The 25,297-nt window shown below is 50.4% G+C and overlaps 1 protein-coding gene across 1 annotated transcript; it reads left to right on the top strand.

The window, feature by feature from the left end:
• The first annotated feature begins 4,290 nt into the window (after positions 1-4,290).
• On the top strand, positions 4,291-13,750 carry AIPL1 (aryl hydrocarbon receptor interacting protein like 1). The gene is made up of 6 exons (XM_005906699.2): positions 4,291-4,386; positions 5,118-5,297; positions 10,296-10,484; positions 11,514-11,690; positions 11,797-11,938; positions 13,465-13,750. The coding sequence occupies exons 1-6, from the start codon at positions 4,291-4,293 to the stop codon at positions 13,665-13,667; spliced, it is 987 nt and encodes a 328-aa protein (XP_005906761.2). The 3' UTR covers positions 13,668-13,750.
• The last annotated feature ends 11,547 nt before the right edge of the window (positions 13,751-25,297 follow it).

A 25,297-nucleotide genomic window follows, 5' to 3' on the forward strand; every position in this document is an offset into this window, starting at 1 on the left:
ACCAGGGTCCATGAGCCTCTCCAGCATAGTACATGGCCTCTCCTCAGGCTGCACCTCTCCCCACAGCTGTACCCAACCAGCACCTGGCTCCCCTTCTCCTCCTGGGTGCAGTGGGCACCTTAAACCAACATGCTCCAACAAGGTCACGCTGGTGTCTCTCAACCCCCCTTTTCTCCTTCTTCATTCCCCTCACCTGTCCTTCCAATTATTTACTTGTGTCTGATAGATTAAGCTCTGTGCTGACAATGATCCACAAAGGTGAACCAAACGGGTGAACTAACTTGGTGAACTAGTTCAAACCTGGTAGGTGGGGGAAAGACAGACATGGATGAGTCAAATAACAAATCCTCAATTCATCAAAGAGAATTATGACACAAAAATTATGTCACTTAAAGCTGAGACCTACAGAATGAGTTCACCAAGCAAAGAATGTGTGTGTGTATGTGTGTGTGTATGTGTGTATTTGGGGGTGGGGATCTTCTCCCACAAAGAACATCATGTTTGGGGGGCCAAGGACTCAGGTGAGACCCCCGCCCCAGCACACATACCTATGTGTAACTGAAACAAAATCTTCCTGAAACAATACTTGACAATGTGTGGGGTGCTTTGACATAATTTCTATTCAGTATTTAATTTTTTGAAAATGCTGGTGATAACTTGCTGCATTTGTTTTTCAGTGGTTCACTAAGAGTTCCGAGCTGTGGTTTGAAAAACCCTGCTCTGTTCTGCATGTTCAACTTCTTCCCCAGTTGAGTTGTTTCCAAAGCATCTGAAGTGTTTGTTCCCACACTTCTGGTATGCTTGTTGAATTTGTTATTGTAATTAGGGAATTTCATTCATGTCCTCTTCCAGTGAAAGATGAAGGGGAAAAGAAAGAGTTATTATTTTTCTGGAAACTAAGCTGAATGTGTGTGAAAGACTCAGGGAAGATGACGCACTCGGAAACAAAGCCTCTCAAATTGGATTGTCTTTCACCATTGTCCATCCACGCCTGTCTGCCTGTCCCAGTGCCTGGCACGTACATCATGGGCACTGATACAATAGCTTATATATGTCAAGCCCTTACATGTGTGTGCTAAGTGCATTTCCTTTTCTTAATCTTCCTTAATCCTCACAGCAACACTATAAAGTCGGAGCTATTTTTATTCCCATTACACATGACAAAACTGAGATTCAGACAGGTGAGGTGTCTCGCCCAAGAGGGAACAGAGAGTGGAGCTGCAACTTAAATCCTGGAGATCTGACTCTGAAACCTGAATTCCTAACCTTGGGTTCCATGGCCTCCTCAAGTGTCAGGACGGAGGTGGTGATGCCCCAGAGGCCCTCCCTGCTTGGAGCTTTTGGTCCCCCTCCCCCATCTCCATGACTGACAGGGCAGGTGAAGGAGAGCAGTCTCCATGGCAATAAAAGAAGGAAGAAACATTTTCTTCTGAATGAGGAGCCTCTCTCATTGCCTTTCGAGGAGGGTGGAGTGTAGGAGTGTAGGAGTGGAAAGGAGGATGTACGGAGGGGAGCAGGCTCCCAGGGAAGGAGTGGTGGGTGCAGGGGCTCTTGGTCCTCCTTGCAAGAACTAAAAACCAGTCCGTGGTCCAAGGCTGAGGTTTTCTAGGTCCAGCTCCATCCATGACTCTTGGGGAGGAGGTTGGAGGAAGAGAAGGAGCTCCAGCCTTGCCCTGCCCTAAGGGCTCCCTGTCCAACAGAGTACTTTCTCCAGTAAACTTGACCTCCTAGAATTGCCAGTGTGTTGGAAGAAGCAGATGTTAAACTGTGTTAAATGTCATGAATGTGAGATGCTAGGAGATGATGAAAGGATATAAAAGGAATTGGGGGTCGGGCAGGTTTCCCTTAGCATATGGTGTTTTAGCTGAGGAGTTAGGGGGCAAAACAGAAGAGTTTTTCCAACAGAGGGGTCTATTTTGGGAGGCCAGAGTACCATCAAGTTCCAGGAGCAGAGGAAGGCCAAGCAAGATGGAGAGGCTAGAGGCTGGGTGGCAGGAGGCAGGGCTGGCAGGATCCTATAGGCCAGGGAAGGAGCTTAGAATTTATCCTGATGGCAGTAGGGAGCCTTTGCTGAATTTTCAGAGGGAACTGGGATTATTAGAGTTCTGTTTTTATGAAGCCCATTTAGAGGTTAGTTTGGGGGCCAAGCAGGGACTGGGGTCCATCTAGAGGCTATGGCCTGAGCACCTCTTTCTTCTCAGAAGTGAAATGGAAACCTCTGGCATCAGCTTCAACAGCCCCTTCCCCTCACATCCCCCAGTCTGACCAGCCATGGGCCAAATCTGTGAGTTGGACCCCTGGGTGTGTGTGCCTTTTTTCCCAACTGTGTTGCTTGGCATGCATGCTCTTAGTTTCTCAAGGGATCAAACTTTGTGCCCCCTGAAGTGGAAGTGCAGAGTTCCCACCGCTGGACAATGGGGAAATCCTCACATGTGCCTTTTGACTCTCTGCAAAACAACTGAAGCAGAGGAAGAGAGCGAGCAGTGCAAGACCCAGTTAGAACTTTTTCTTCTGCTGTGAATGATATCAGGGGCAGAAAATGCCTAAAATGTAAAGCCTAGTAGCATGAATACTTATGAACCGCACCCCCTCCACCATGTAACCATCAGCTGGGTGAAGAAACAGAACGCTGCTGAGACCCCAGAAGCAACCCCTGCCCCTGCTCTCTGGCCTCCCTCCCTTGACTTTTACGGAAATCTCTTTGATTTTCCTTTGTAGTTTTACCGTCTAAATACCCATCTCACCTCCTTTGCAGGTGGACTGCTTTAGGTTGCTGTGTAGCTGCAGAAAGAATGGAACAGAAAAGAAGGGCCACTGCCTTACCCCCACTCCACCTTAACTCCTGCCCCTAGAGAAGGACGAAGCTGGGCCCACGGGAGGAGGGGAAGGTTCTGAGCACTGAGGGATGGGTTCTGGAGGGGTGACTGGGCTGCCCCAGGCTGGGTTCATGGCCCAGACCGGCTGACCCAGGTTTGGCCTCCTGTATGCCAGTGGTTTCTCACGGCAGTCAAAACTTTTAAGGGTTCTGGGTTTTTTGGGTCCCACTCACTCTCTAGGGGGAGGCTTCTCAATTTCATAGAGAGGGAGGTGGGAGAGGTTGATTTTCCCTTTTGGGAAAAAAAGGAGACAGGATGGGTGATACCCAAGGCCACATGGTCAGAGAATAAGAAGGGGGATCAACCCTCTGAACGCAGCTCTTGGGCTCCTAGTGCCATCTTCTCATCTCTCTCATCCTGTTGCCTGTCAGCCTCTGGTCAAGAAGAGAAAGCCTTTTGCTGCTCCGGGTCCTCTCACCCTCAAGGCCTGGGGGAGCCAAGGCATAAGAACCTAAGTTGACCACAAGGTGGCGCCAAACACCATGTCTTCACATCATTTCTCGCTTTTAAACCCTAAATGCTGGGAATAAGCTCTGTCTGGGTTCCAGGGTACAGGGCTGAGACCCTCCCAAGGGAACGAAAGCGCCCACTGCCCCCAGCCAGACCTTGTAGGGGGGACAGGAGCAGGGCTGGTGGGGGTGCCTCAACTTCCTCAAATGGCCCCCTTCTCTTTTAGGGCTCTCCCAAACCTGGTGGCTCAGAAGGTAAAGAATCCGCTTGCCATGTGGGAGACCTAGGTTTGATTCCTGGGTTGGGAAGATCCCCTGGAGGAGGAAATGGCAGTCCACTTCAGTATTCTTGCCTGGAGAATCCCCATGGACAGAAGAGCATGGCAGGCTATAGTCCATAGGGTCGCAAAGAGTCAGACACAACTGAGCTGCTGAGAAGCACAGCAGCCAGAAACCTGCCTGCCCTTCCCTCTGGCCACTATGTTACATCCGCTGGTGGGCAGATCTTGGGGAGGAGAGGGAAATAGGAAAGGGGAAGTAGGACTGCAAAGGCTGCAAGGCCCCCGCCTGGGCTCCAAAGCGACCAAGAGTCTGAGACAGGGTCCCAAGTTCAGACAGGGCAAAGGGGGTTTCTGGTCCCCTGTTCCTTCCTCCTGACCTGTGGTCTCTCTCCTGCTCATTCTTGACTGCCTGTCTTCTTTAAGAAAGCTCCAGCTGTCTTCCCTCCTTCTTGGGGTGGGCAGACAGAACAGAAGCTGAGGTGGTACTGGTGGATGTCAGGCAGGATCCCTGCCTCACTGCTAGAAGCAGAGGCTGGGGCAGAACCCAGGCTACCAGGAGTGGCCCCACCTTATTCCTCTTGTTCACACCCCGCCCAGCAGGGCAAATCCCCACCTCTCAGCCCTAAGTACCTTCCGCTAGCAGATTATCTCGGCTGGGCTGGACATCTTCCCGCACCTGGAGCCATGGATGCCACTCTGCTCCTGAATGTGGAAGGGATCAAGAAAACCATTCTGCATGGGGGCACAGGGGACCTCCCCAACTTCATTACTGGAGCCCGAGTGAGTGGGACCCACCCCCTAGGCCAGACAAAAATCCTTCTGCATTCTAGCTGGGTCACAGGGCACTGCAAACACCCTTCTTCTGCTTTGCCAACAAATGGCTAAGAGGTCCTTCCTGGAATTATCAGCCTCCATTCCCACCCTGGGCATCTCCATAGCTCTGGCTTGATGCCCATTTCCCGGTGTTTTTTTTTTTTTTAATATTTATCTATTTGGCAGCACTGGGTCTTAGTTGCAGCATGTGAACTCTTAGGTTTTGCATGTGAGATCAAGTTCCCTGACCAGGTATTGAACCCAGGCCCCCTGCACTGGGAGGGTGGAGTCTTAGCCAGGACTGCTAGGGAAGTCCCCCAGGTGTTTTTGATATTTTTCAAATTAAACTTCAGTGTGGAGTGAGGGTGGGACTTTGGGAATTTTCTGAAGTCCCGAATGTTGAATGAGAAGGAAGGGCATGCAGGGTCAGGGTGTTTGTCCGGGAGTCTCTGGTGGGTTTCCTGGATGACGGAGTGTCTGGGTCAGTGGCCTCAGATCTAGGGTGTATTGAAGGAAGGACCTCCTGACCTGCAGAGCTGTCTAGAGTGGGATGGGGTCCTTTAGGAGGGGGAGCACCGGCTGGGTGGGGATGCTGGTGGGAGTTGAGCAAGGACGGCCCAGGGAGTCAGAGACATGGGCGGCTTCTGGGGGGCCTTGGGAGGTGGGTCTTGATCAGGGTCCACTCTCTTGGTGACCAGGTGACCTTTCATTTCCGAACCATGAAATGTGACGAGGAGCGGACGGTGATAGACGACAGCAAGCAGGTGGGCCACCCCATGCACATCATCATTGGGAACATGTTCAAGCTGGAGGTCTGGGAGATCTTGCTGACGTCCATGCGGGTCAGCGAGGTGGCCGAGTTCTGGTGCGACACCATCGTAAGTAGGCCCCGCCCATTTGCCACTGCACTGGCACGCCAGCTGTGTTTCAGGAAAGTGAGGGTAAAATGAAACTCTTTGGGGAAACTCTGCCTCCTCCTCCTCAGCCACTGTAATGATGAAGGTTGTTGTTGTGTTTTAGTTGTTCAGTTGTGTCCGACTCTTTTGCAACCCCGTGAACTCCATGAGCCCGCCGGGCTCCTCTGTCCATGGAATTCCCAGGCAAGAATACTGGAGTGGGTTGCCATTTCCTTTTCCAAGGGATCTTCTTGACCCAGGGATCAAGCCCGTGTCTCCTGCATTGGCAGGGGGGTTCTTTACCACTGAGCCACCAGGGAAGTCCCAAGGTGGAGATGGATTCCCCCATAAGAACAGGTGATGCTAAAATGAGAATCGGTGTCAAGGCTGGCTGGTAGGATATGGGAGCAGGGCCTGCCTCACAGCCCTCACTTTTGTGCAGGATTATTGGATACTGGAGACTTTTGGCCACAGGTCACTTTTCTGCCCTCCTCTCCATTCCTACTGACGTTACAAACTTGTTTTCTCATGTAGGCACTCTTAACAATCACCCGGAGAAGGCAGTCTTCTTGGCCTTTGACCCAAATGGAAATGGCAAAGCTGACTGCCTTTAAACCAACATTTCTTGTGGAAACTTTCAAACTTATACAAAAGTCGACAAAAAGTATAATCAGATTCCAAATACGCATCATCCTATGCCGGGCACCATCAATCCATGGCCAGTCTTATTTCATCTAAGCCCATCCGCTTTCCTTCCTTATCCCATATGGTTAGAGCACATTTCAGACACCGTATCGTTTCACCTGTAAATACTATAATTTGTATCCTTCTCTAAAAAGAAAGATATTACAAATATAATCTCAATATCCTTATCATATTTTTAAAAAAATTCAACAATTTCTTAATGATATCTAATATCCAGTAACTTGACATTGTGGGCTTCCCTGGTGGCTTAGAATTCACCTGCAATGCAAGAGACATTGTGTGACCCTAGGGAAGCCCCTTTGCCCTGATAGCACTCTATCTCCTCATGTAGAAATGAACAAATCCTCATTTTAGGGGGCAGTTGTAAGGATTACATGATATCATGTATACTAGGGCAAATCATGGTATGGGGCAATTGAGAAGTGGGAGCTATTATTTTCACTAAGAAGCATTTTAGAGACTAACTCCCTTGATTCATTGATGAGGAAGTATAAGACTCAAAGAAGGAAAGTAGCTTGCTCTGGGTCAAACCATCTCGGAAACAGCATCAGGGATGGATCCCTGGTTCCCTCTTTGTACAGTATCCCTTTTTGGCTACTATGGTTATTAGACAGGCTGCAATGCCATTCTCTACCACAAGAATTCCTCTACCAAGGAATTATTCATTTCTTCATCAGTTAGCAAATATTCCAGGTCTCAGATGGTAAAGAACCCACCTGCCAATGCAGGAGATACAGGAGACCCAGATTTGATCCCTGGGTCGGGAAGATCCCCTGGAAGAGGAAATGGCAACCCATTCCAGTATTCTTGCCTGGAGAATCCCACGGACAGAGGAGCCTGGAGGGCTACGGTCCATGGGGTCACCAAGAGTCAGACAGGACTGAGCAACTAACACTTTCACTTTCACATTAGCAAATATTAGTTGAGCATCTTTATCCTGATGTTTTAATTTTTAAAAGATGGCTTATTTTTAACAAGTCTTCAGAAAATTGGCTTTTTTTGTGGTTTCAGTTAGTTTAAAATGGTATCTATTGACTTTGCTTACAAAGCTCCTGTACTTTTTTTAGACCTTTTTAGACTTTTTAGACCCATATGTGCTTGTCATTTAGGCCATATGTTAGACAAGCTTGGTCACCAACAAGGGCCCCTTCTCCATAGAATGCATGTTTGCTAATGTAGGAGTGTAGAGTGCAGAGAGCTGTCAATAAATTCTTGATTGGTTGATTGACCTGTTGTTTGCAGAACCACAAACTGCTGTTATTCCTGGAATGTGGGCTTGGTTCTTGGTTCCCTGTGGGGCCTGTGTTCTTTTGGCCACATCATGCACACAAGTGCCCTGCCCATCTCACAGGCTGGTCATTTTTACGCCACAAAGATTACTGGTTTTTCCAATAGCCCCGCCCCCCATCTCTTCCCGGTTCACAGCCACTATGATTTCGCATGTCCACATGCATGTGCACACACACACACACACACACACACACTTCTCAGAGTTATTTTGTTGTAACTGTTGTTTACTCACTAGGAAGTGTCTGACTCTTTTGTGACCCCATGGACTGTAGCCCTCCAGGCTCCTCTGTCTATGGGATTTCCCAGGCAAGAATACTGGAGTGGGTTGCCATTTCCTTCTCCAGGAGATCTTCCCAACCCGGGGATTGAACCTGTGTCTCCTGCATTGGCAGGTGGATTCTCTATACCACTGAGCCACTGGGGCAGCCCAGAGTTATGTACCCACCTACATATTCATCTTTTATCCACTTTTCTATCCATTCACTCATTCAGGCATCAATTTATCCATCCTTCCCTTCAACCAATTACTCATAATCCATTCTTTCGTCACTAAGCATCCAGCCTTCATCTATCTGTATGCCTATCTATCTGAAAACATTCAGTGGGTACCAGGTTTGGCCTGTGCTAGGTGTTAGGAATGAAACAGGCCAAATCCCCATCTCTCAAGGAACTTGAGTTCTGGACAAGAAGCAGACACCCTGGTAATTACAATGCAGGGCAGGTAGCACCATAATATAAATAAGGACAGAGGGATTTAGAGCCACGGGAGGGGAGTGACTAATTGCTTGAGGATCATAGCAGGAATTTCTCCAAGAAAATGACATCGATTTGGGTGTTGAAGGATGAATAGGAGTTCACCAGGCTTAGAAGTGGGGAGTGAGGTAGCATCCAGGCCAGGAAGTGTGAAGAGGCAGGGGTGGTCAGGGGCTCTGACAGCTTCTGCCCTGAATTGCACTGCCTTCCCCTCCACCCAGGGAGCACACTGGTCTCTATGCTGAATTTTCTGCTGGTGCCCAGTCCAGTGAGGCCAGAGGTTGTGTGTGTGTGTGTGTGTGTGCACGCGTGTGTGTGCTCAGTTGCTCAGTCGTGTTTAACTCTTTGCAACTCTTTGGACTGTAACCCACCAGGCTCCTCTGTCCATGGAATTTTCCAGGCAAGAATACAGGAGCACTGCCATTCCCTACTCCAGGAGATCTTCCTGACCCAGGGTTTGAACTCACGTCTCTTGAGTCTCCTGCATTGGCAGGCACATTTTTTACCACTGAGCTGCCTGGGAAACCCAAGGCCAGGGGTTACAAATGCAAATTCCACAGGGGCCAGGGACCCTGGGTGACTGAAGGTTATCTGCTCCATTCACAGGGGCAGATTCTCCTGATCTCCAACTGGATGGCTGCTATGTGAAAGGGGCAGGTCTGGTGTGGCCGGAGTGTCTGAGTTTTGGACACAAACCAGAAATTTTCATTAGTCTGTGAACTCTCTCAATGCTTAAGTGTTGACGACTCATTAACACAAAACCCCCACCATGTGAAGGATGAAACGAAGTCAATCTGGGAGTAGAATGTGGCCTCCCGAGTGCCAGTTTGTAATCGCCAGATAGTAATAGATAGAGCCCCTCAGACAGAACCAGGCTCTGGCCTTGAAGTCCCAGAGAGGGGCATGGTCCTGGGGTCCCCAGGCCAATCTCAGTGGAGGTGCTACAGAGATGGGTGTGGAGCCATGGAGTTCTGGCCTCTATACTTTTTCCTGGGATTTCTGCCTACTCCTGGTGGCATCCCACAGCCCAGCGTGCTGACTAGCATCCTGGTGGTGCTAGAGTGGTACTGGTCTGAGGTCCGGGCCTTGGTCTGAGGTCATGTCCAACCAGCTGCACAGCTGCAGGGTTGGCACTAACTGCTGACTTTCTGGGGAGCTCGCGGCTGTGTGCGTGGGCCAGGAGTGAGCTCTCCCTGCAGCAAGCTGTTCCCCGGGGGCCCCACACTCCCTTCATCCAGGCTTAATCTCAACAGGCTTAACTGCCATCTGGTCATCTTGCTCATGAGGATGCTGAAGCTACTCTGGGCTAATCCTGCCTGATGGGGGCGGGGCAGGGTGACCTTCATCTTCTTACTGGTGACTTGGAGACCAAGCTGAACCATTCCTGCTCCTTCACTTTTGGGGTGTCTCTTTACTGGAGTTGCCGTGCAGGAGGCTGAGATGGGCCATCTGAGGACCCGTTCCCAGGAGAGCAGTTCTTGGAGCTCGTCTGTGGGGCATCCTAGCTCACTGAGGACAAGCAGCTGATTTTCCTAGCCCATCTCCACCCCCGAGGGTGGCCACCCCAGTTCCTCTGCTGGGTGAGGTTGTGAGGAACTGGCCTTACCTCAGCACCATCTCATTTAACCCCTGCAACAGCCCCACTACCAGACTGGTGCAACCCAGGGGGCAGGAACTCAGGGGGCTGCAGTGATCCAGGCTCGCTGCCAATCAGCAGTGCCATCAGGACACCAACCTGGCCCTCAAGGAACCCTGGTCCTTCCACTACTTTCCACGCTGCCCTCCCTGTGAGTCACAGGCTCCATGGACTCAGGGTCTCCTTGGGAGAGAAGCCTGTTAGAGTCGACCACAAGGGCTGGCAAGAGGCAGCCTAGCATTGTGGCTACAGCATGGACCCCAGAGCTGGGTTTGCATCCTGACTCTGTCATTTGCTAGCTGTGTGACCTTAAACAAATCACCTACCCTCTCTGGGCTCTAGTTCCCACATCTATAAAATAGGGAGGATAATAGTGCCCCTCTCATAGGGTCATCTGAAGGATTAAAAGTACTAACGGTGTACAGCACTCTGCATTCAGGTAGCTGCAGTAATTAGATGAGTAGTAACAGCCATGGGACAAGTGTGTGTGTATGGGGTAGAGGTCCTGCTCTGGGAGGGGCCCAGAGTGGGGCTCTCTGTGGCCCAGCTGGCTCTGAGCAGACAGGCTGATACTATCTGCCCACCTTTCCCCATAGCACACAGGGGTCTACCCCATCCTGTCCCGGAGCCTGCGGCAGATGGCGGAGGGTAAGGACCCCACGGAGTGGCACGTGCACACGTGTGGCTTGGCCAACATGTTCGCTTACCACACGCTGGGCTACGAGGATCTGGATGAGCTGCAGAAGGAGCCTCAGCCACTGATCTTCATAATCGAGTTGCTGCAGGTGTGATCCTAGGGTGTGGGAGGTGGGGTAGGGACGGTCTCTGCATCAGAGAACAACTGGGGCCAGTGGGCATCAAGGGAACCCAGTCCCATGGGTCACTGGACATCACCCAGATCCTATTTAGAAAACCAGAAAGGGTTCCTAAACCACAGGAGAACTGGAATTGGACCCTCCCACTCCACCAAAAAAAACATCCTTTGCCTTTTCCAAAGGAAAAGCCCCTTTGAGACCCATTTTAAAAAATGTTATTCTTTTTCTTTTTGGAGGCATTTTATTTCTGTTGGTTATCTACTTCCTTTTCCCCTCAAAAGTTTAGAATTATATTCTCAGCCCCAGTCCCTGTGGTTTGTGGGTTCCGATCTGGTTTTCCAATAGTGGGAGAACTGCATGGAACCATCCATACCGTCTCCCTCGGACCTCAGTGTGACTGATGGTCCCTGTCTGTGGGGTGGTGGGAGAGCATCAAACCAGAGCAGGACTCAGCTAGTGGCCAAGGTTGAGGTTCAGCCTGAGGGTTACATGGGTGAGTACAAATAAATAAGAGAATTGCATCAACAAGGGACCTTTTCAGGGTCTGCTTGAACAGTTGCACAGCTTGTGCACTGCACAAGACCATGGCCTCTAAGGTGCTCATTAGAGACAATATATATTTGTGATTTTATAATGATAATTTTCCAGTAGATGGCAATAAAGTGTCTTGTTCTAACAAAATGAGTGTCATGGCAATTTTCTGAATATTATCAGTAAAGTGTGTTGACATATTACCTTTTCTTACTTTGCACAAAGGTTCTGATTTAGGGTAAAGCCATGGTGGTGGGGAGGCGGCGCTTGCTTCCTTTCCCTGTTTGCCTGTGTTTGGCCAGCAAGCATGGTTCTGCCCACCAATCCTCACTGTGGAAAATGCAAAGCTGACTTTAGCCAGATGTTCTGGGTCCACTGTCTCTGGTCCCTTGCAGGGGAAAGGGCCTGCCCTACTGGGCTGTGGGCACCCAGGGTCCCTGTGTCACTGACCTGCAGCTCTTGGAGCAGGTCGAGGCCCCGAGCCAGTACCAGAGGGAGACCTGGAACCTGAATAACCAGGAGAAGATGCAGGCGGTGCCCATCCTCCATGGAGAAGGAAACCGGCTCTTCAAGCTGGGCCGCTACGAGGAGGCCTCCAACAAGTACCAGGAAGCCATCGTCTGCCTGAGGAACCTGCAGACCAAGGTGGGAGGCTGCCTGCCAGTGGGGATGGGAAGTGGGGTGCGCTGGCCATGGCGGTGGTGGGGAATGGTGGGGGCGCGGCGGAAGCAGAGCTTTCTCCACCGGACAGGAGAAACCCTGGGAGGTGCAGTGGCTGAAGCTGGAGAAGATGATCAACACCCTGATCCTGAACTACTGCCAGTGTCTGCTGAAGAAGGAGGAGTACTACGAGGTGCTGGAACACACTAGTGACATCCTCCGGCATCACCCAGGTGGGCGGGGCGGGGCGGGGCTGTGTGGGCGGGGCGGGACGATGTAGGCGGGGCAGGGGTCCAATCTTGCCCACGGGTCCGAAGTCACATGCACAGACCTTCGTCGCTATCTCTTCTGACCCGGTCAAGACATCAAATCTTCCAAGCCTATAACGGTATCACAGGTGATGGATGAACGGTGTTTTGTGGTGTTGTGGGAGGTTATTTTATTTTACAGTGAATTAGGAGAAGGCAATGGCACCCCCACTCCAGTACTCTTGCCTGGAAAATCCCATGGATGGAGGAGCCTGGTAGGCTGCAGTCCATGGGGTCGCTAAGAGTCGAACATGACTGAGCGACTTCACTTTCACTTTTCACTTTCATGCATTGGAGGAGAAGGAAATGGCACCACTCCAGTGTTCTTGCCTGGAGAATCCCAGGGACGGGGGAGCCTGATGGGCTGCCGTCCATGGGGCTTCACAGAGTCGGACACGACTGAAGCGAGTTAGCAGCAGCAGCAGCAGCAGCAGGACAAATAAAAGTCACCAAACCTGTGTGGAGCAGTCAGTGGGTTTTAAAAGGGGGGACAATCAGTATAGAGAACAATATTAAGTACATCCTAGTAAACTCCAAGAGTTGGTGATGGACAGGGAGGCCTGGCGTGCTGCGGTTCATGGGGTCGCAAAGAGTCGGACACGACTGAGACTGAACTGAACTGAGTGAGTGCCGAAGAATTGGTGCTTTTGAACTGTGGTGTTGGAGAAAACTCTTGAGAGTCCCTTGGACTGCAAGGAGATCCAACCAGTCTATGCTAAAGGAAATCAGTCCTGATTGTTTATTGGAAGGACTGATGTTGAAGCTGAAACACCAATACTTTGGCCACCTAATGCAAACAGCTGACTCATTTGAAAAGACCCTGATGCTGGGAAAGGTTTAAGGCAGGAGGAGAAGGGGAAGACAGAGGATGAGATGGTTGGATGACATCACCGACTCAATGGACATGAGTTTGAGTAAACTCCAGCAGCTGGTAGATGGACAGGGAAGCCTGGGTGCTGCAGTCCATGGGGTCACAAAGAGTCAGATATGACTGAGTGATTGAACTGAACTGAACTGATTATCTGTGGTGGGGGGATATGGCAATATTTGTGAAGACGATGTTTGAAGAACGTTACAGGATCACTTACCTTGCGCCACACACTTCTCTGCATTTCTTTCTCTTAATTCTCATAATGACCGTGATAAACAGGTTTAGGGATAGGACCTGGAGCTTGCATCATTTGGGGAGCCTCTATAAGAAAAGACTTAAAAAGTTGTGAATGTAAAATTAGTTACTGGGTCTTGGAAGGGTCCGTGGGAAGGGAGTGGGTACTGCGATTATTATCGTCATCCATATTTTATAGTGGAGGGCTGGGCTCCGGAGGTACAGAGAGGTTAAGGGTCATCATGGCCAAGGTTAAACGTTGCGCTAGCTGGTGAAGCCCAGCCGCTTGTCGGGTGAGGGCTGCCTCCTGGGCCAGGCGGCGGATACAGCAGGATCTTCCCCACAGGCATCGTGAAGGCCTACTATGTGAGGGCCCGGGCTCACGCCGAGGTGTGGAATGAGGCGGAAGCCAAGGCGGATCTGGAGAAAGTGCTGGAGCTGGAGCCGTCCATGCGGAAGGCGGTGCAGAGGGAGCTGAGGCTGCTGGAGAACCGGCTGGAGGAGAAACGCGAGGAGGAGCGACTGCGCTGCCGGAACATGCTGGGCTAGTGCGCAGGCGCCAAGCCTCCTGCCTCCGCCCCCCGCCCCTCCACCCGCCCCCATCCCCGACCTCCACCCGCGCCCCTCCTTCCCCGCGACCTCTACCCGCCCCTCCCTCCAGCCTCCCCATCCCGCCATCTCACTGTCCCCCTGCACTCCCAGTCCAACAGCAGGGTACTGAACATTTCTGGTGCAGTTGGTCAGGATTTTGGTGTCAGTTTTTCAACTTTTACATTAATTTATAAAATCAAAATAATGCGTGTCGACTGACAAAAAATGCACAACCTAGAAGGTGAGAATTATGTTATATTCAGCGGACTTTCTAAGGACTCACGCGCCGGAAGACAGCCTCTCAGCTCGAGGGACTGCTCCTAAGAGGTAAGGGAGGAACCAAGATACAAGACCAGGTTCTGGGAATTTCAAAAGACTGATGTTAACTAAAGAAAGCCAGATATCCCAAGTTAACAAGTTTAGCACTTTTTATGTATAGGAAGATGCAAGAGTCTGGACTCAGTAAAATCACTCCTTCGAGACGCACCTTAATTGCATTGGCGCAGTATCCTGCTTTTCTCCATCCTGAATCCCCTGTGGGTGCACACTGGGGTCGGCTGCAGTGCTGAGGGCTTGGCAGCCAGCAGTCCCTCAGGGCTCACTGTTCGGGTAGCTGTAGTGTCTGCTGGCTGCAACACCCTATGTTGACTGATATGGCAAACAACATTTTTTACTGACACATGACCAGGGTTAAAAAAGAAAAACCCAAAGGGCAGAGACGAGCTTATGAATAAAAGTGAAATTTCCTGCCCAAACTCCCCCATGCCCTAGAGCCAGCCATTTTAATGGACCCTGTTTTTTGTTTTTGTTTTTACTATTTTGGTAGTTTTCTCTGTCTCCCAATAATATGTGTAAATCAGTTTCCCCACACGTCCTTTTTACCCCATGTTAGTGAAAAGTGAGAATTGAATGCTTTGATGCTCTTGGATCCCTTCTTTCCTTCCCCTTCTAATTTTGGGGAGTATATTGCTAGTTCTTTGGTTACTTTTGTAGCTTGGTACACTTCATCTGGAGCTCTCTACTGGGCTGCAGGGATTCTCCCGTGTGTAGGATGAGGGTGGCAGAGCTGCAACCTCCCCTCCCATCTCCCACTTCTTCCCTCAGCGATCTGATGTACCTTTACTCTCCCATCATCTTGGCTGTTAACATCTCTGTTTTGTCACCAAATTAAGTCTTCTGTGCTTTGCCCACTGGTTGACTCTAAACTTTGAAAATCAATAGACATCAATTACATGAACATGGCTGTGCAACGTGATTGCATTTTTCTGTGGTTCTGAATTCAGGACCCCTGGACCACCAGGGGGCTTCCCAGACAGTAAAACGAGGATATTCCTGGTTTCAGGGGTGGCAGCATCTATTTTAACATGGGAAAAATGTTCCTTTTCTTCCTTTTTGTGGCACTGGGAAGATTTGAGGTTTAAGTCTTCCCACTGTGGAGGAAAAAGGTCAACCAATTTTTGGTTGCTTCAGGCTTAGTGTCTGATGGGCTGCCAGGTATACTGTCCAGAAACCAGGTGGAGATTTTAGAGGTGGTCAAAGGAAAGGGACATTATGACCTGCAGAAGCTGGAAGGAAGGAATGTCCTAGGCTGGAAAGAAGGCTCTGGCTAGAGAAGGAGGAGTAGGGTGAAGGCTGGGAAATGGGAGCAGAAGGGACCTTCAGCAGCTCCGGACTGTGCTGGAAGAAAGGCCTGGGTGGGATCTGGGCAGAGTCTCAGAGGTGGCTCAGAACAGATGAAGAGCCTGGCAGAGGCATTATCTGAGGGCACACAGTGGCCTGCAGGCTTCCTAGCCTCCTGTCTTGTCTATCTTCTGTGTGCAGTGTCCCCATCGCGGCCCCTTTTCCTGGGGACAGTGAGGATCTCAATTCGCCTATGGTCCTCCCAGCTGGACTGATGCCTGGATGTGTCTCAGGACCTTGTGTGGTCCTGGTCCAAAGCATCCTGGGTGGAAGTCTCCCCTCCTGATGCTCCAGGACATTTGCAAGTCCAAGAAAAAGCCATGGACATAGGATCCCCAAGAAGTGTGGTTGGAGACACCTTGGCATTAGTACTTGAGGGAGTGTTGAACTCAAACAACTGGGAACCCTAGTCCCTCCCTGAAAAACTGGAGCAGCTGTTAGGGACGTTTCTGTTACAAAAGCCCAGGCAATTCCTTCTCACGCACCATCTAATGGATTAAAATCAGGTCACATTTTGGTTCATGACTTTCAAAGCCAGTTTTTGTCCAGCCTCATCTGCGCTCAGCCTCTTTTTAAACTGGGGGCACGAATCATAATCAGCCTTTGACATACCTTCCGGTTTACTCAGCCTCTTAATTGTGGTTTTTGCACTGTCTCCCTCTTCTTTCCTGGTCCAGCCCTCTTGGCGCCCTCTCAGTAGACTTCCTGATGCTAATTTCTGCCTTGTAAAGCACACTTATCCGCGTGCTTCTTTTGGGTGAGTACGTGTGTGTGTGTGTGTGTGTGTGTGTGGTGGGGAAGGAACAGAGACACATTATCTTCTTGTTACTATCATCCAAAGGCAGCACATGGGAAAACATTACCACTTTCCAGAATCCACAGCATCTCATACTTCAGCTTACTAGTGCTGGAGAGGTGGAATGCAGAGATGGGGAGAGCTGACTGTGCCCCACAGCAGGCAGCCTCCCCATCCAGGCCTTTGGTCCTTGCATTGGCTTCTTTGTGCCTCCAAGGAGGTCTTGGCTGGCCAGGTCTAGGTGGATGAATGCAGGAGTGGATGCAGGAGATTGCAGGGGAATCTCCCTAGGGTCCCTTTTGACAGTTTCCAAGGGATCTCACTGGAAAGCTTTGTTCTTGAGCAGCCAGCAGGGGGCAGCAGAGAACAGATTGTAGTTTTTGGTCCAGCAAGTGGACTTTCCAGAGAAAGCTTAGAGTTCTGGAGGTGGCAGCTCTCCACCGGCCCTGACCACCCCAACTCCTACAGGGTCAGGCTGGCTGGCGACAGGGAATAGGTGTTTAGAACCATAGAATCAGCCTGCCAGTAGACTCAGGCCTCAGTCTCATTCCCTTATACTGATGGGGAAACAAGCTCAGGGAAGGCCAGAAACCTTTGTAGATTCAACTTCAAAGCTGGGGAAGACCTGGGGCTAGCATCCAAGTTTCCCGGCCTCTGGGCTGGGCCTCTTTGTTCTCCATCATGTTGTCTTTCTCACCAGACAGTCCATATGAGGGTTTGATGTATTTTTTTTTTAAATGAAAGGAGAAAAATATGACACTTCTATTAGAGAGTAACCCAGAGCATGGCTTCAGGCTTAGTTTGGGAGCAGTTGTGGAGTCAGATTTGTTCTCTATTACACCCGCTCTGAGCTGCTCCCTCCCTCTGCGAATCATTACTGCTTAACCGAGGCATTCTCTCCCCAGCATGCACCACCCTCCTGACCTCTGTCTACCTGGGGTTGACATGGATCCAAGACCAGAGAGTGATCCGAGAGGGTGGTAGAGGGCTGCGAGCTGGGCAGAGGGACCCCTGGGTATTGTGCAGGTATATTAGATTTCTATTGCTGCTGTAGCTAATTACCACAAACAATGACCTAAAACAGCACAGATTTATTCCATTACAATTCTGGAGGTCAGAAGTCCTAAAATGGGTCAGCAGGGTTGTTTTCTTTCTCCAGGGGAGAATCCGTTTCCTTATCTTTTCTATAGAGCCCCCCGTATGCCTTGGCTTGTGGCCCCATCCTCCTTCTCCAAAGCCACCAGTGAGCATCTTTTACTCTCTCTCTCTCGATGTCCCTCTACTTCCATTATCACATACCCTCTTACAAGCACCCTTGTGAATGCACTGGGCTCAGTTGGAGCAAGTTCTGGGAAATGGTGAGGGACAGGAAGCCTGGTGTGCTGCAGTCCATGGGGTCTCAAAGAGTCAGACATGACTGAGTGAGTAAACAGTGACGATGGATAATCCAAGATCATTTCCTCACCTTTAGATGCTTAACTTAATCGCATGTTAAGATAACTTATCTTTCTTCAGTGAAGATAACCTATTCACTGGTTCTGGAGATGAGGATGTGGACATCTTTGGGGGTCATAGGCAATGGCACCCCACTCCAGTACTCCTGCCTGGAAAATCCCATGGGCGGAGGAGCCTGGTGGGCTGCAGTCCATGGGGTGGCTAAGAGTCAGACATGACTGAGCGACTTCCCTTTCACTTTTCACTTTTATGCATTGGAGAAGGAAATGGCAGCCCACTCCAGTGTTCTTGCCTGGAGAATCCCAGGGACGGGGGAGCCTGGTGGGCTTCCGTCTATGGGGTCGCACAGAGTCGGACACGACTGAAGTGACTTAGCAGCAGCAGCATAGAGCCTTCCACAGTCAGCTGGTCTCTTTTTGTCCCCAGATCTGTTCTCTGGTCTGCTCTGTCCCTTGAGAAGCTCACCATGCTGGTGTGTCCCAGCTCCCTGGCCTTCCAGCCTCTGGTTGGATTTGGCAAACAGGAGGCACCAGCAGGAGATTTGGTGGGAGGAGAGTCAGGCTGGGTCTTGGTTTCTCCCACCCCTTCTTGCTTGACTGTGGTTTAACAACGTCTGTGCCTTTTACCCTGTGGTCACAGTTGGGGTCAGGAGCCCTTCTGGGCCGCAGCTCCCACCACTTCCCGGAGCAGTGGCACCTCTCATGATCCTTCCCCTGCTGTTCCCTGGGTGCCTCTCATTCTTTGCGGGTTTACTTATCCCACCTTGCACCTTTATTCAACTCTCTGTGGCTGTACCTTCAACTGGGCCCCCTGTTTTCTGCCAAGATGCTGCTGCTGAAGCATCAAGTCTTCTCCAGACTGGAGGGAGGGAAGGAAAGCTGAGAGGTAGGGAAACACGTGCAGCACCATCCAGCTAGTCAAAGGTGGAATTTGAATTCAAGCCCAGATGAATGGGGACTAGGGTCAGCATTTTCCTGCCCCACTGGGCATGCCCCCTTTTAGGGGTGAAGACCTCTCCAGTGGCAGAACCCCTGCCATGAGATGGGCTCAGCTAAGAGGGGCATCTAAGGGTTTGCTGTGTGTCCTGAAGTTGATGGCCTGGCAAAGGGCTAAAACACATGCCCAGTTACTGCTTGTCACAGGCCAAGCCACCTCCTCGTCTAGGCAACCTGAGTCATATGCATTTAGCCAGGAGTTCAGCCTTCAACAGTTTGGGCTCTGCTGGAGGCTTGGCATGAGCCCTGGAGATGAATCAGTGCTCCTATTTGAGTGCTTTTTCCCTGCTTCGTGGTGGACAGTATTGGTGCCACTTGGCAGAGGAACCTCAGCTCGGGGTGGGGGGAGCAGCGTGGGGATGGGGAGATTTGGCTTGTCCGGCCTCACAGCTGAACTCAGTAAGTGGCATTGGTGAGGCTGACCAATAGCAGAACTGACATTTCTTTTAATTTCCTGCAAGGATTGCTCCTATGGGGTCCAGGAGCAGGTGAGGATGGAGAGAGCTGGGAAGTGAGAGGCCAGCTGGGCCTCCACTGACTCCTGATTCCCCCCAAATAATCAACCCTTCATAGAAAGTGCCAGAGCCCTGGGTTCACCCATGCCCACTGTCCATGTGATGACAGCCTGGCAGCCCGGGTTTGAGTTCTCTGACAACCGCCGTCTGGATGCTTCACTTTCACTCTTCCTCCCTGGGCTTCCCACATCTCCTACTGGAGACTCAGTCTTGAATTTCATGTTGGCCAATCAGCCTGTGGATGAGGGATCCCCTTGACCGCCTCCAAGTACTTGTTGTTTTGGGGGAGGCTGCCCCCTGCTCAGCCTCTCCCCCCACATCCCTCCATTTCCCAGGACTTTCAAGGAAAGGTTAGGCACAGCCCCGCTCTTATTTATGGCCGTCGTGCGTGTGCAGAGTTCCTGGCCTAATTACAATTGCTCCATTACTCCAGGTATTCTCATTAGTGCGAGAATCTGATGAACAAAGAATCTCGCCTTTCCTCCTGCCACCAATAAAAATATCATCTGAAGATGTAGTGGAGCATTTGTCTCTCCTCAGCAGTCTTGAGGCTGGCAGTTTTTACTGAGTGTGACAATTTCTGGAGGGCAGCGAATTTCGTCTGCTGTGTTCTATGCTGCATCCCCAGTAGTTAGAATAACACCTGGCCTGTGCCGTTGGCTCAGAAATACCATTTCCTTATGAAAAACACAACTCCATTCTTGTATGTGGGGGACCCTCAGAAATCATTGTACAGCTTATTTGGCAGATGGAGAAACTGAGGGCCAGAGACGAGAAGGGGCGCATCCAAGGTCATGACAGTGAGTCTATGATGGATCCAGGGCTAGGAGGAAATGTGTCGACTTGCAGGCAGCCTCTTCTCCACCAGCCCACTTACAATTTGCAGCTTTATTTGCATCCCAACATTTTTCTTTCTGCCTCACTAATTTTTTTCCTGTACTCTTGGGTGGTATGTTAGGATTCCCCTCTCTTTTTAAACCTCCACCCACACTCTGTTCTCCCAAATTTCTTCCGAGGCTCCTGGTTTGCCTGCTTCCTCTCTGATGGGCTCAGCTTCCCTGGTCCCCAGTTGGGGCTGCCAGTGGGTCTCACCTTCTCAGTCTGTGTTAGGAAGGAAGGAAGGAGTCCTGTGCTCTGCAGGGCTGGTTGCCCAGGGCAGGACATGACCACAGCCAGGCTGCTAGCTCCTTGATGAGTTGGGAGAGAGACCCCCAGAGACAGAGGCAGAGGGATCGCTCTCCCAGTGGTGACAGGTGAGCAGCATCACTGGGTAGAGTTGGCAGCTTGTCTCCCACTTGGTGGCCTGAGAAATAGGGAAGAAAGTTGATAAGGGAGAGAGGAATGAGAAAGATGTGTAGAGAGGCGAGAGAGGGAGTGAGGAAGAGTAGGATGATAAGAAGGAGAGGAGGAGAGAGAAGGAGGAGAAAGAAGAGAGAATTGTTAAGATCTGATTCCCTGTGTGCAACACCCATGTGTCCTAATAATGTCAGACCTTCTGCAGATGCTTCAAAACGCCTCACTAGACCCTCCTGAAGAAAGGGCGGGATGGGATCAGCCAGCGGGCAGATGCCCAGTTCACAAAGATCGGCTGCGGAGTCATCTTCAGCCCAGGTCTGAGGCATAGGCATGAAGGGCTGAGAGGGGCTTGGTACAACAAAAGATAGTACAGGTTGACAAGGTAGTTTGTGGCTTTCTAGTAGCCACCTTAAAAATATAAAAGAGGAAATTGCAGTCCATGGGGTCGCAAAGAGTTGGGACATGACTGAGTAACAACATCTTAACCCAATCTGTCAAGAATGTTATCAGATTATCATTCATGAGATGCTTTGTGCTCTGGTTCTCACTAAGTCTTTGAAGTATGTATGTGATGCTTCTAGCACATCCCAGTTCAGATCAGCTGAGCTCCAGATGCTCAGTCATTACATGGGTAAAGGCTACTGGTTTTTAAGATTTTTTTTTTTTGATGTGGGTCATTTATAAAGTCTTGGTTGAATTTGTTACAGTATTGCTTCTGTTTTATGTTTTGGTTCTTTGGCCATGAGACATGTTAGATCTTAGCTCTCTAACCAGGGATCAAACCTGCAACCCTGATTGGAAGGGGAAGTCTTAACCACTAAAGTGCCAGGGAAGTCCCTAGTGGCTGCTGTATTGACAGTGAATATACCCGCCTTCCTGTCCAGACCCTGGACCCTGTAAATTAATTTTACTCATCCTTGAGCTTGGTAGAAACAGGCATGTGTGCATGCATGCTCAGTCACTCAGTCATGTCTGACTCTGCAACTCCATGATCTGTAGCCCGCCAGGTTCCTCTGTCCATGGGATTTCCAGGCAAGAATACTGGAGTGGGTTGCCATTTCCATCTCCAGGGTGTCTTCCTGACCCAGGGATAGAACCTGCATTTTCTGTGTCTCCTGCATTGGCAGGCAGATTTTTGCCATTGAGACACTGAGAAGCCTTGAAGAAACATGACCCAACAGTATATTCTACCCTGTGTTCTCTCACTGCAAGTGCATAGACCAGTGTATTCATCTAGAGAGATGTTCTAGGAGGTTTTGGCTGGAGGGCACCGATGATAGTTTTGGTAGGGGTGGGGGGGGGACAGACAACAAGTCAAAAGAAGGCCACAATCACTATCATCCAGTTGTGTTGAGAGCTCTATCAAAATCTACAGGGCCAGCACTTACCATTGTGCATGCTGAACACTGCACAATTCGGGGGTGGGGGGAGTGGGGTGGCTATTTACTTCATTGCTGTCTTGGATGTGTGCAGTTATTACAGATTCCAGAAGACGGCAGTAAAGTGTCTTAATCTGCACAGTTGCCTTATTGGCTAGTGCCAGGCTGCACATTCCAGCTAAGCTGCCCTGTGAATGTTAGTTTGCCAGGGTAGAGCCTGACGATGTCCCCAGCTGGTACTGTGGGCAGTAGCAGTTGGCCAGAGCCAGGCTAGGAGGGGCCGTGGGTACCTGGGACCCTGGGCTTTCCTCTCCATCCAGCAGAATCTCACCCTTGAAGGGTGTAGCATGAGGGAAGGGTAGCCAGGGCTGGGATGGGTGGTTAAGGCGGGAGGAGAGGTGGTGGGCTCTGAACCGACCTCCCCTACAGACTGCCTCCTATTAGATGATAGAAGGTATTCCCTGCTCCCTGCCACCCCCTGGGAAGCTCTGGAAGAAGTTCCACCCTCCACACTTCAGATCTGAGTCTGTGTTGCTGGGGTTCTGTTCTGGGTGGGTCTATTTCCCAGCTGGAGTGCAGGCATCCTGCTCTTTTTCAGGATTCACAGATGGCCCTTGCCTCTTGTACAGTACGTGAGCCCATGCGGAGTTTCTCCATGTCTCCCTGTGGTGCTAGAGAACCTCTTTATCTCATCAGATGGGTCCCCACCTTCATTCTGCGTGCTCAACCCCAGAGGCTGATCTGTTTGGACACAGCCCCTCTCTGGCTTCAGTTGACTTCTTCCCAGCTTCTTCTTCAGAGGAGAGAGATCAGAGTTTTATTTCCTCTGCTTTCTTTCTTGGGGGGATTTCTTGGCCTGACTGATTGAAGGCCACACCTTCTTCAGGGCAGCCCTCTTGCATCCAACCCCAATTGGATCAGTTGCCCATGGCTGCTTTAAGAAATTGCTGTGCAGTTGGTGGCTTAAAACTACACAAATATACCATCTTACAGTTCTGGAAGTCAGAAGCCTGAACGGAGTCTCAGGGAACTAAAGTCAAGGGGTCGGCAGGGTTGTGTTCCTTCTGGAGGGTCTGGGGCAGAATTCCGTCCTTCCCTCTTCCAGCTTCAGAGGCTGCCTGCATTCCTTGGCTTGTGGCTCCACATGACTCCACCCCAGCATGTATTATCATATCTTCTTCGATTCTCTGTCTCCCTCTTATAAGGACCTTTTTACAAAAATATTTATTTTTATTTATTTATTTGGTTGTACCTGGTCTTCGTTGTGGCACGTGGAATCTTTAATTGTGGCATTCAAACTCTTTGGTTGCCACACATGGGATCTAGTTTCCTGACCAGGGATTGAACCCAGGCCCCCCTGCACTGGGAAGGTGGAGTCTTAGCCACTGGACCACCAGGGAAATCCCAAGACTTTTGTGATTACACTGGGCCCACCCCAACAATTCTGCAATATCTCCCCACCTCAAGATCACGTTTGCAAGGTCCCCCTTTCCATGTGTGGTAATCCATTCACAGGTTTTGGGATTTACTAGGACCTGGACATCTTTGGGGAACCATGCTTTTCTCGGAGTTCCGGCTATCACATCCTCCCCCACTTCCTAGAGCAGGAATTTGCTTAGTCGCTCAGTTGTGTCTGACTCTTTGTGACCCCAGGGACTGCAGCCCACCAGGCTTCTGTATCCATGGGATTCTCCAGGCAAGAATGCTGGAGTGGGTTTCCATGCCCTCCTCCAGGGGATCTTCCCAACCCAGGGATTAAACCCAGGTCTCCAGCATTGCAGGTGGATTCTTTACTGATTGAGCCACCAGGGAAGCCCAGAGCAGGAATGGCCCGAGGCTGTTACTGGTCTAGGATATGTATTGTTACATATGGTTTCACTCCATCCTGCCCTCACTTTTATAAAGTCCCCTTTAAAAACTTTCCTCAAATTACCCCAATTGAGGGCACTATTGGATCCCTGATAAACCCTGACTGACACACCTGCTCAGTTAATGTAATCTTTTCCGCCATCTTTGAGGTGGATTCTTCTCTCTTCCCTTCCCCGCCCATGCCCATTTTATCTTTGAGGAATTTGAGAGATGGAGTGGTTATCTAACTTGTCCAGGGTTGCCTGGCGAGGTCATGGCAGAGCTGGGGTTTGAACCAGAACTAGCTCTGATCTCAGGGCAGAATTCTCCCACCTGCAGTCACTGTGTCCTGTAGCCTGGCCTGGAATTTTTCCATCCATTCGGCATTCACTGTCTGGATGGTGGCATTGTAGTGATTTTCGTAAAACACAGGTGACTGCTCCTCAGTGGTCGTCTCGGCTGTCCTCTTTTTAAAAATGTTTATTTATTTTTGGGTCATCGTTGCTGCACATGAGCTGTCTCGAGTTGCTGCGAGCGGGGCTACTCCCTAGTTGAGGTGCACGGGCTTCTCACCGAGGTGACTTCTCTCGCTGTGGAACACCGGCTCTAGGGCGCTTGGGCTCAGTAGCACTCGGGCTTCGTTGCTCTGCTACACGTGGGATATTATTCCCCGACCAGGGATCGAACCTGTGTGCCCTGCACTGGCAGGTGGATTCTTACCCCTGGACTGCTGGGGAAGTCCCTGGGTAGTCCTCTTGTATGTGACACTGGGACATTGCTGTGGCAATGGTTGGCCAGTTAAAGCTGCCCATGAGTGTTGTCCATTGGCCAAAATCATTCCTGGGGTCCTTCTGAGATCATCTCAGTGATCATCCCTTCTGCTACCTCTAGGGCCACAGTAGAGGTCAGCATAGGATGAAGGTCACGAACAACGGCTCTGGAACTGGACAGGCTTGGATTCCTAACCCAGTTTGACCACTTAGCAGCTGTGTGACGTTGAGCAAGTTACTTAACCTCTCTGATCCGCTTTCCTCATTTGTACAATGGAGGTTACGATTGTTGCTGCCTTATAAGGTAGTTGGTAGGAGTGCATTTGTAAATACATGTTCTGAAGTGCTTAGAAAGGCTGACCATGACCGTGAGTAACCCTGCTGGCTGCTTTTCTTATTTTGATTATTACCCATGCTGTCACCTCAGGGTCATCTCGGCACACCCTTTGGTTTCACCCCAGCAGTCTCAGCCTTATGTTTGCCTTTGGAAAGCCCTGTGTTCTGGTGCCCTCTGTATTCTGGCAGAAGCACCCCCTGTTGCCTGGCTCTAGGTGAGCATGAATTTTCACAGCTGCCTTGTAGTCCTGGCAACTCCTGCCAGTGTGGAAGTGAGGGATTCGTGGCCTCAGGGAGCCTGCTGCATATTTTGTGCCAACGTGAATGGTATGACCTTGCCCGGACATCTCTTTTTTATAATAAATGTTGCAGACGGCCAACACCGAATCTTCAGTTCTTTTGCAGCTACTTTTCAGGACTCCTTGGGGGAATTCTTAGCAAGAAAAGCGACACTGATCTCAAAACTTTGTATTCATCCTGCCGACAGTTTTGCCCGTATCTCTTTAGAAGTGCCTTTT

Source organism: Bos mutus, chromosome 19, assembly GCF_027580195.1.
Source record: "Bos mutus isolate GX-2022 chromosome 19, NWIPB_WYAK_1.1, whole genome shotgun sequence".
NCBI classification, from domain to species: Eukaryota; Metazoa; Chordata; class Mammalia; order Artiodactyla; family Bovidae; genus Bos; species Bos mutus.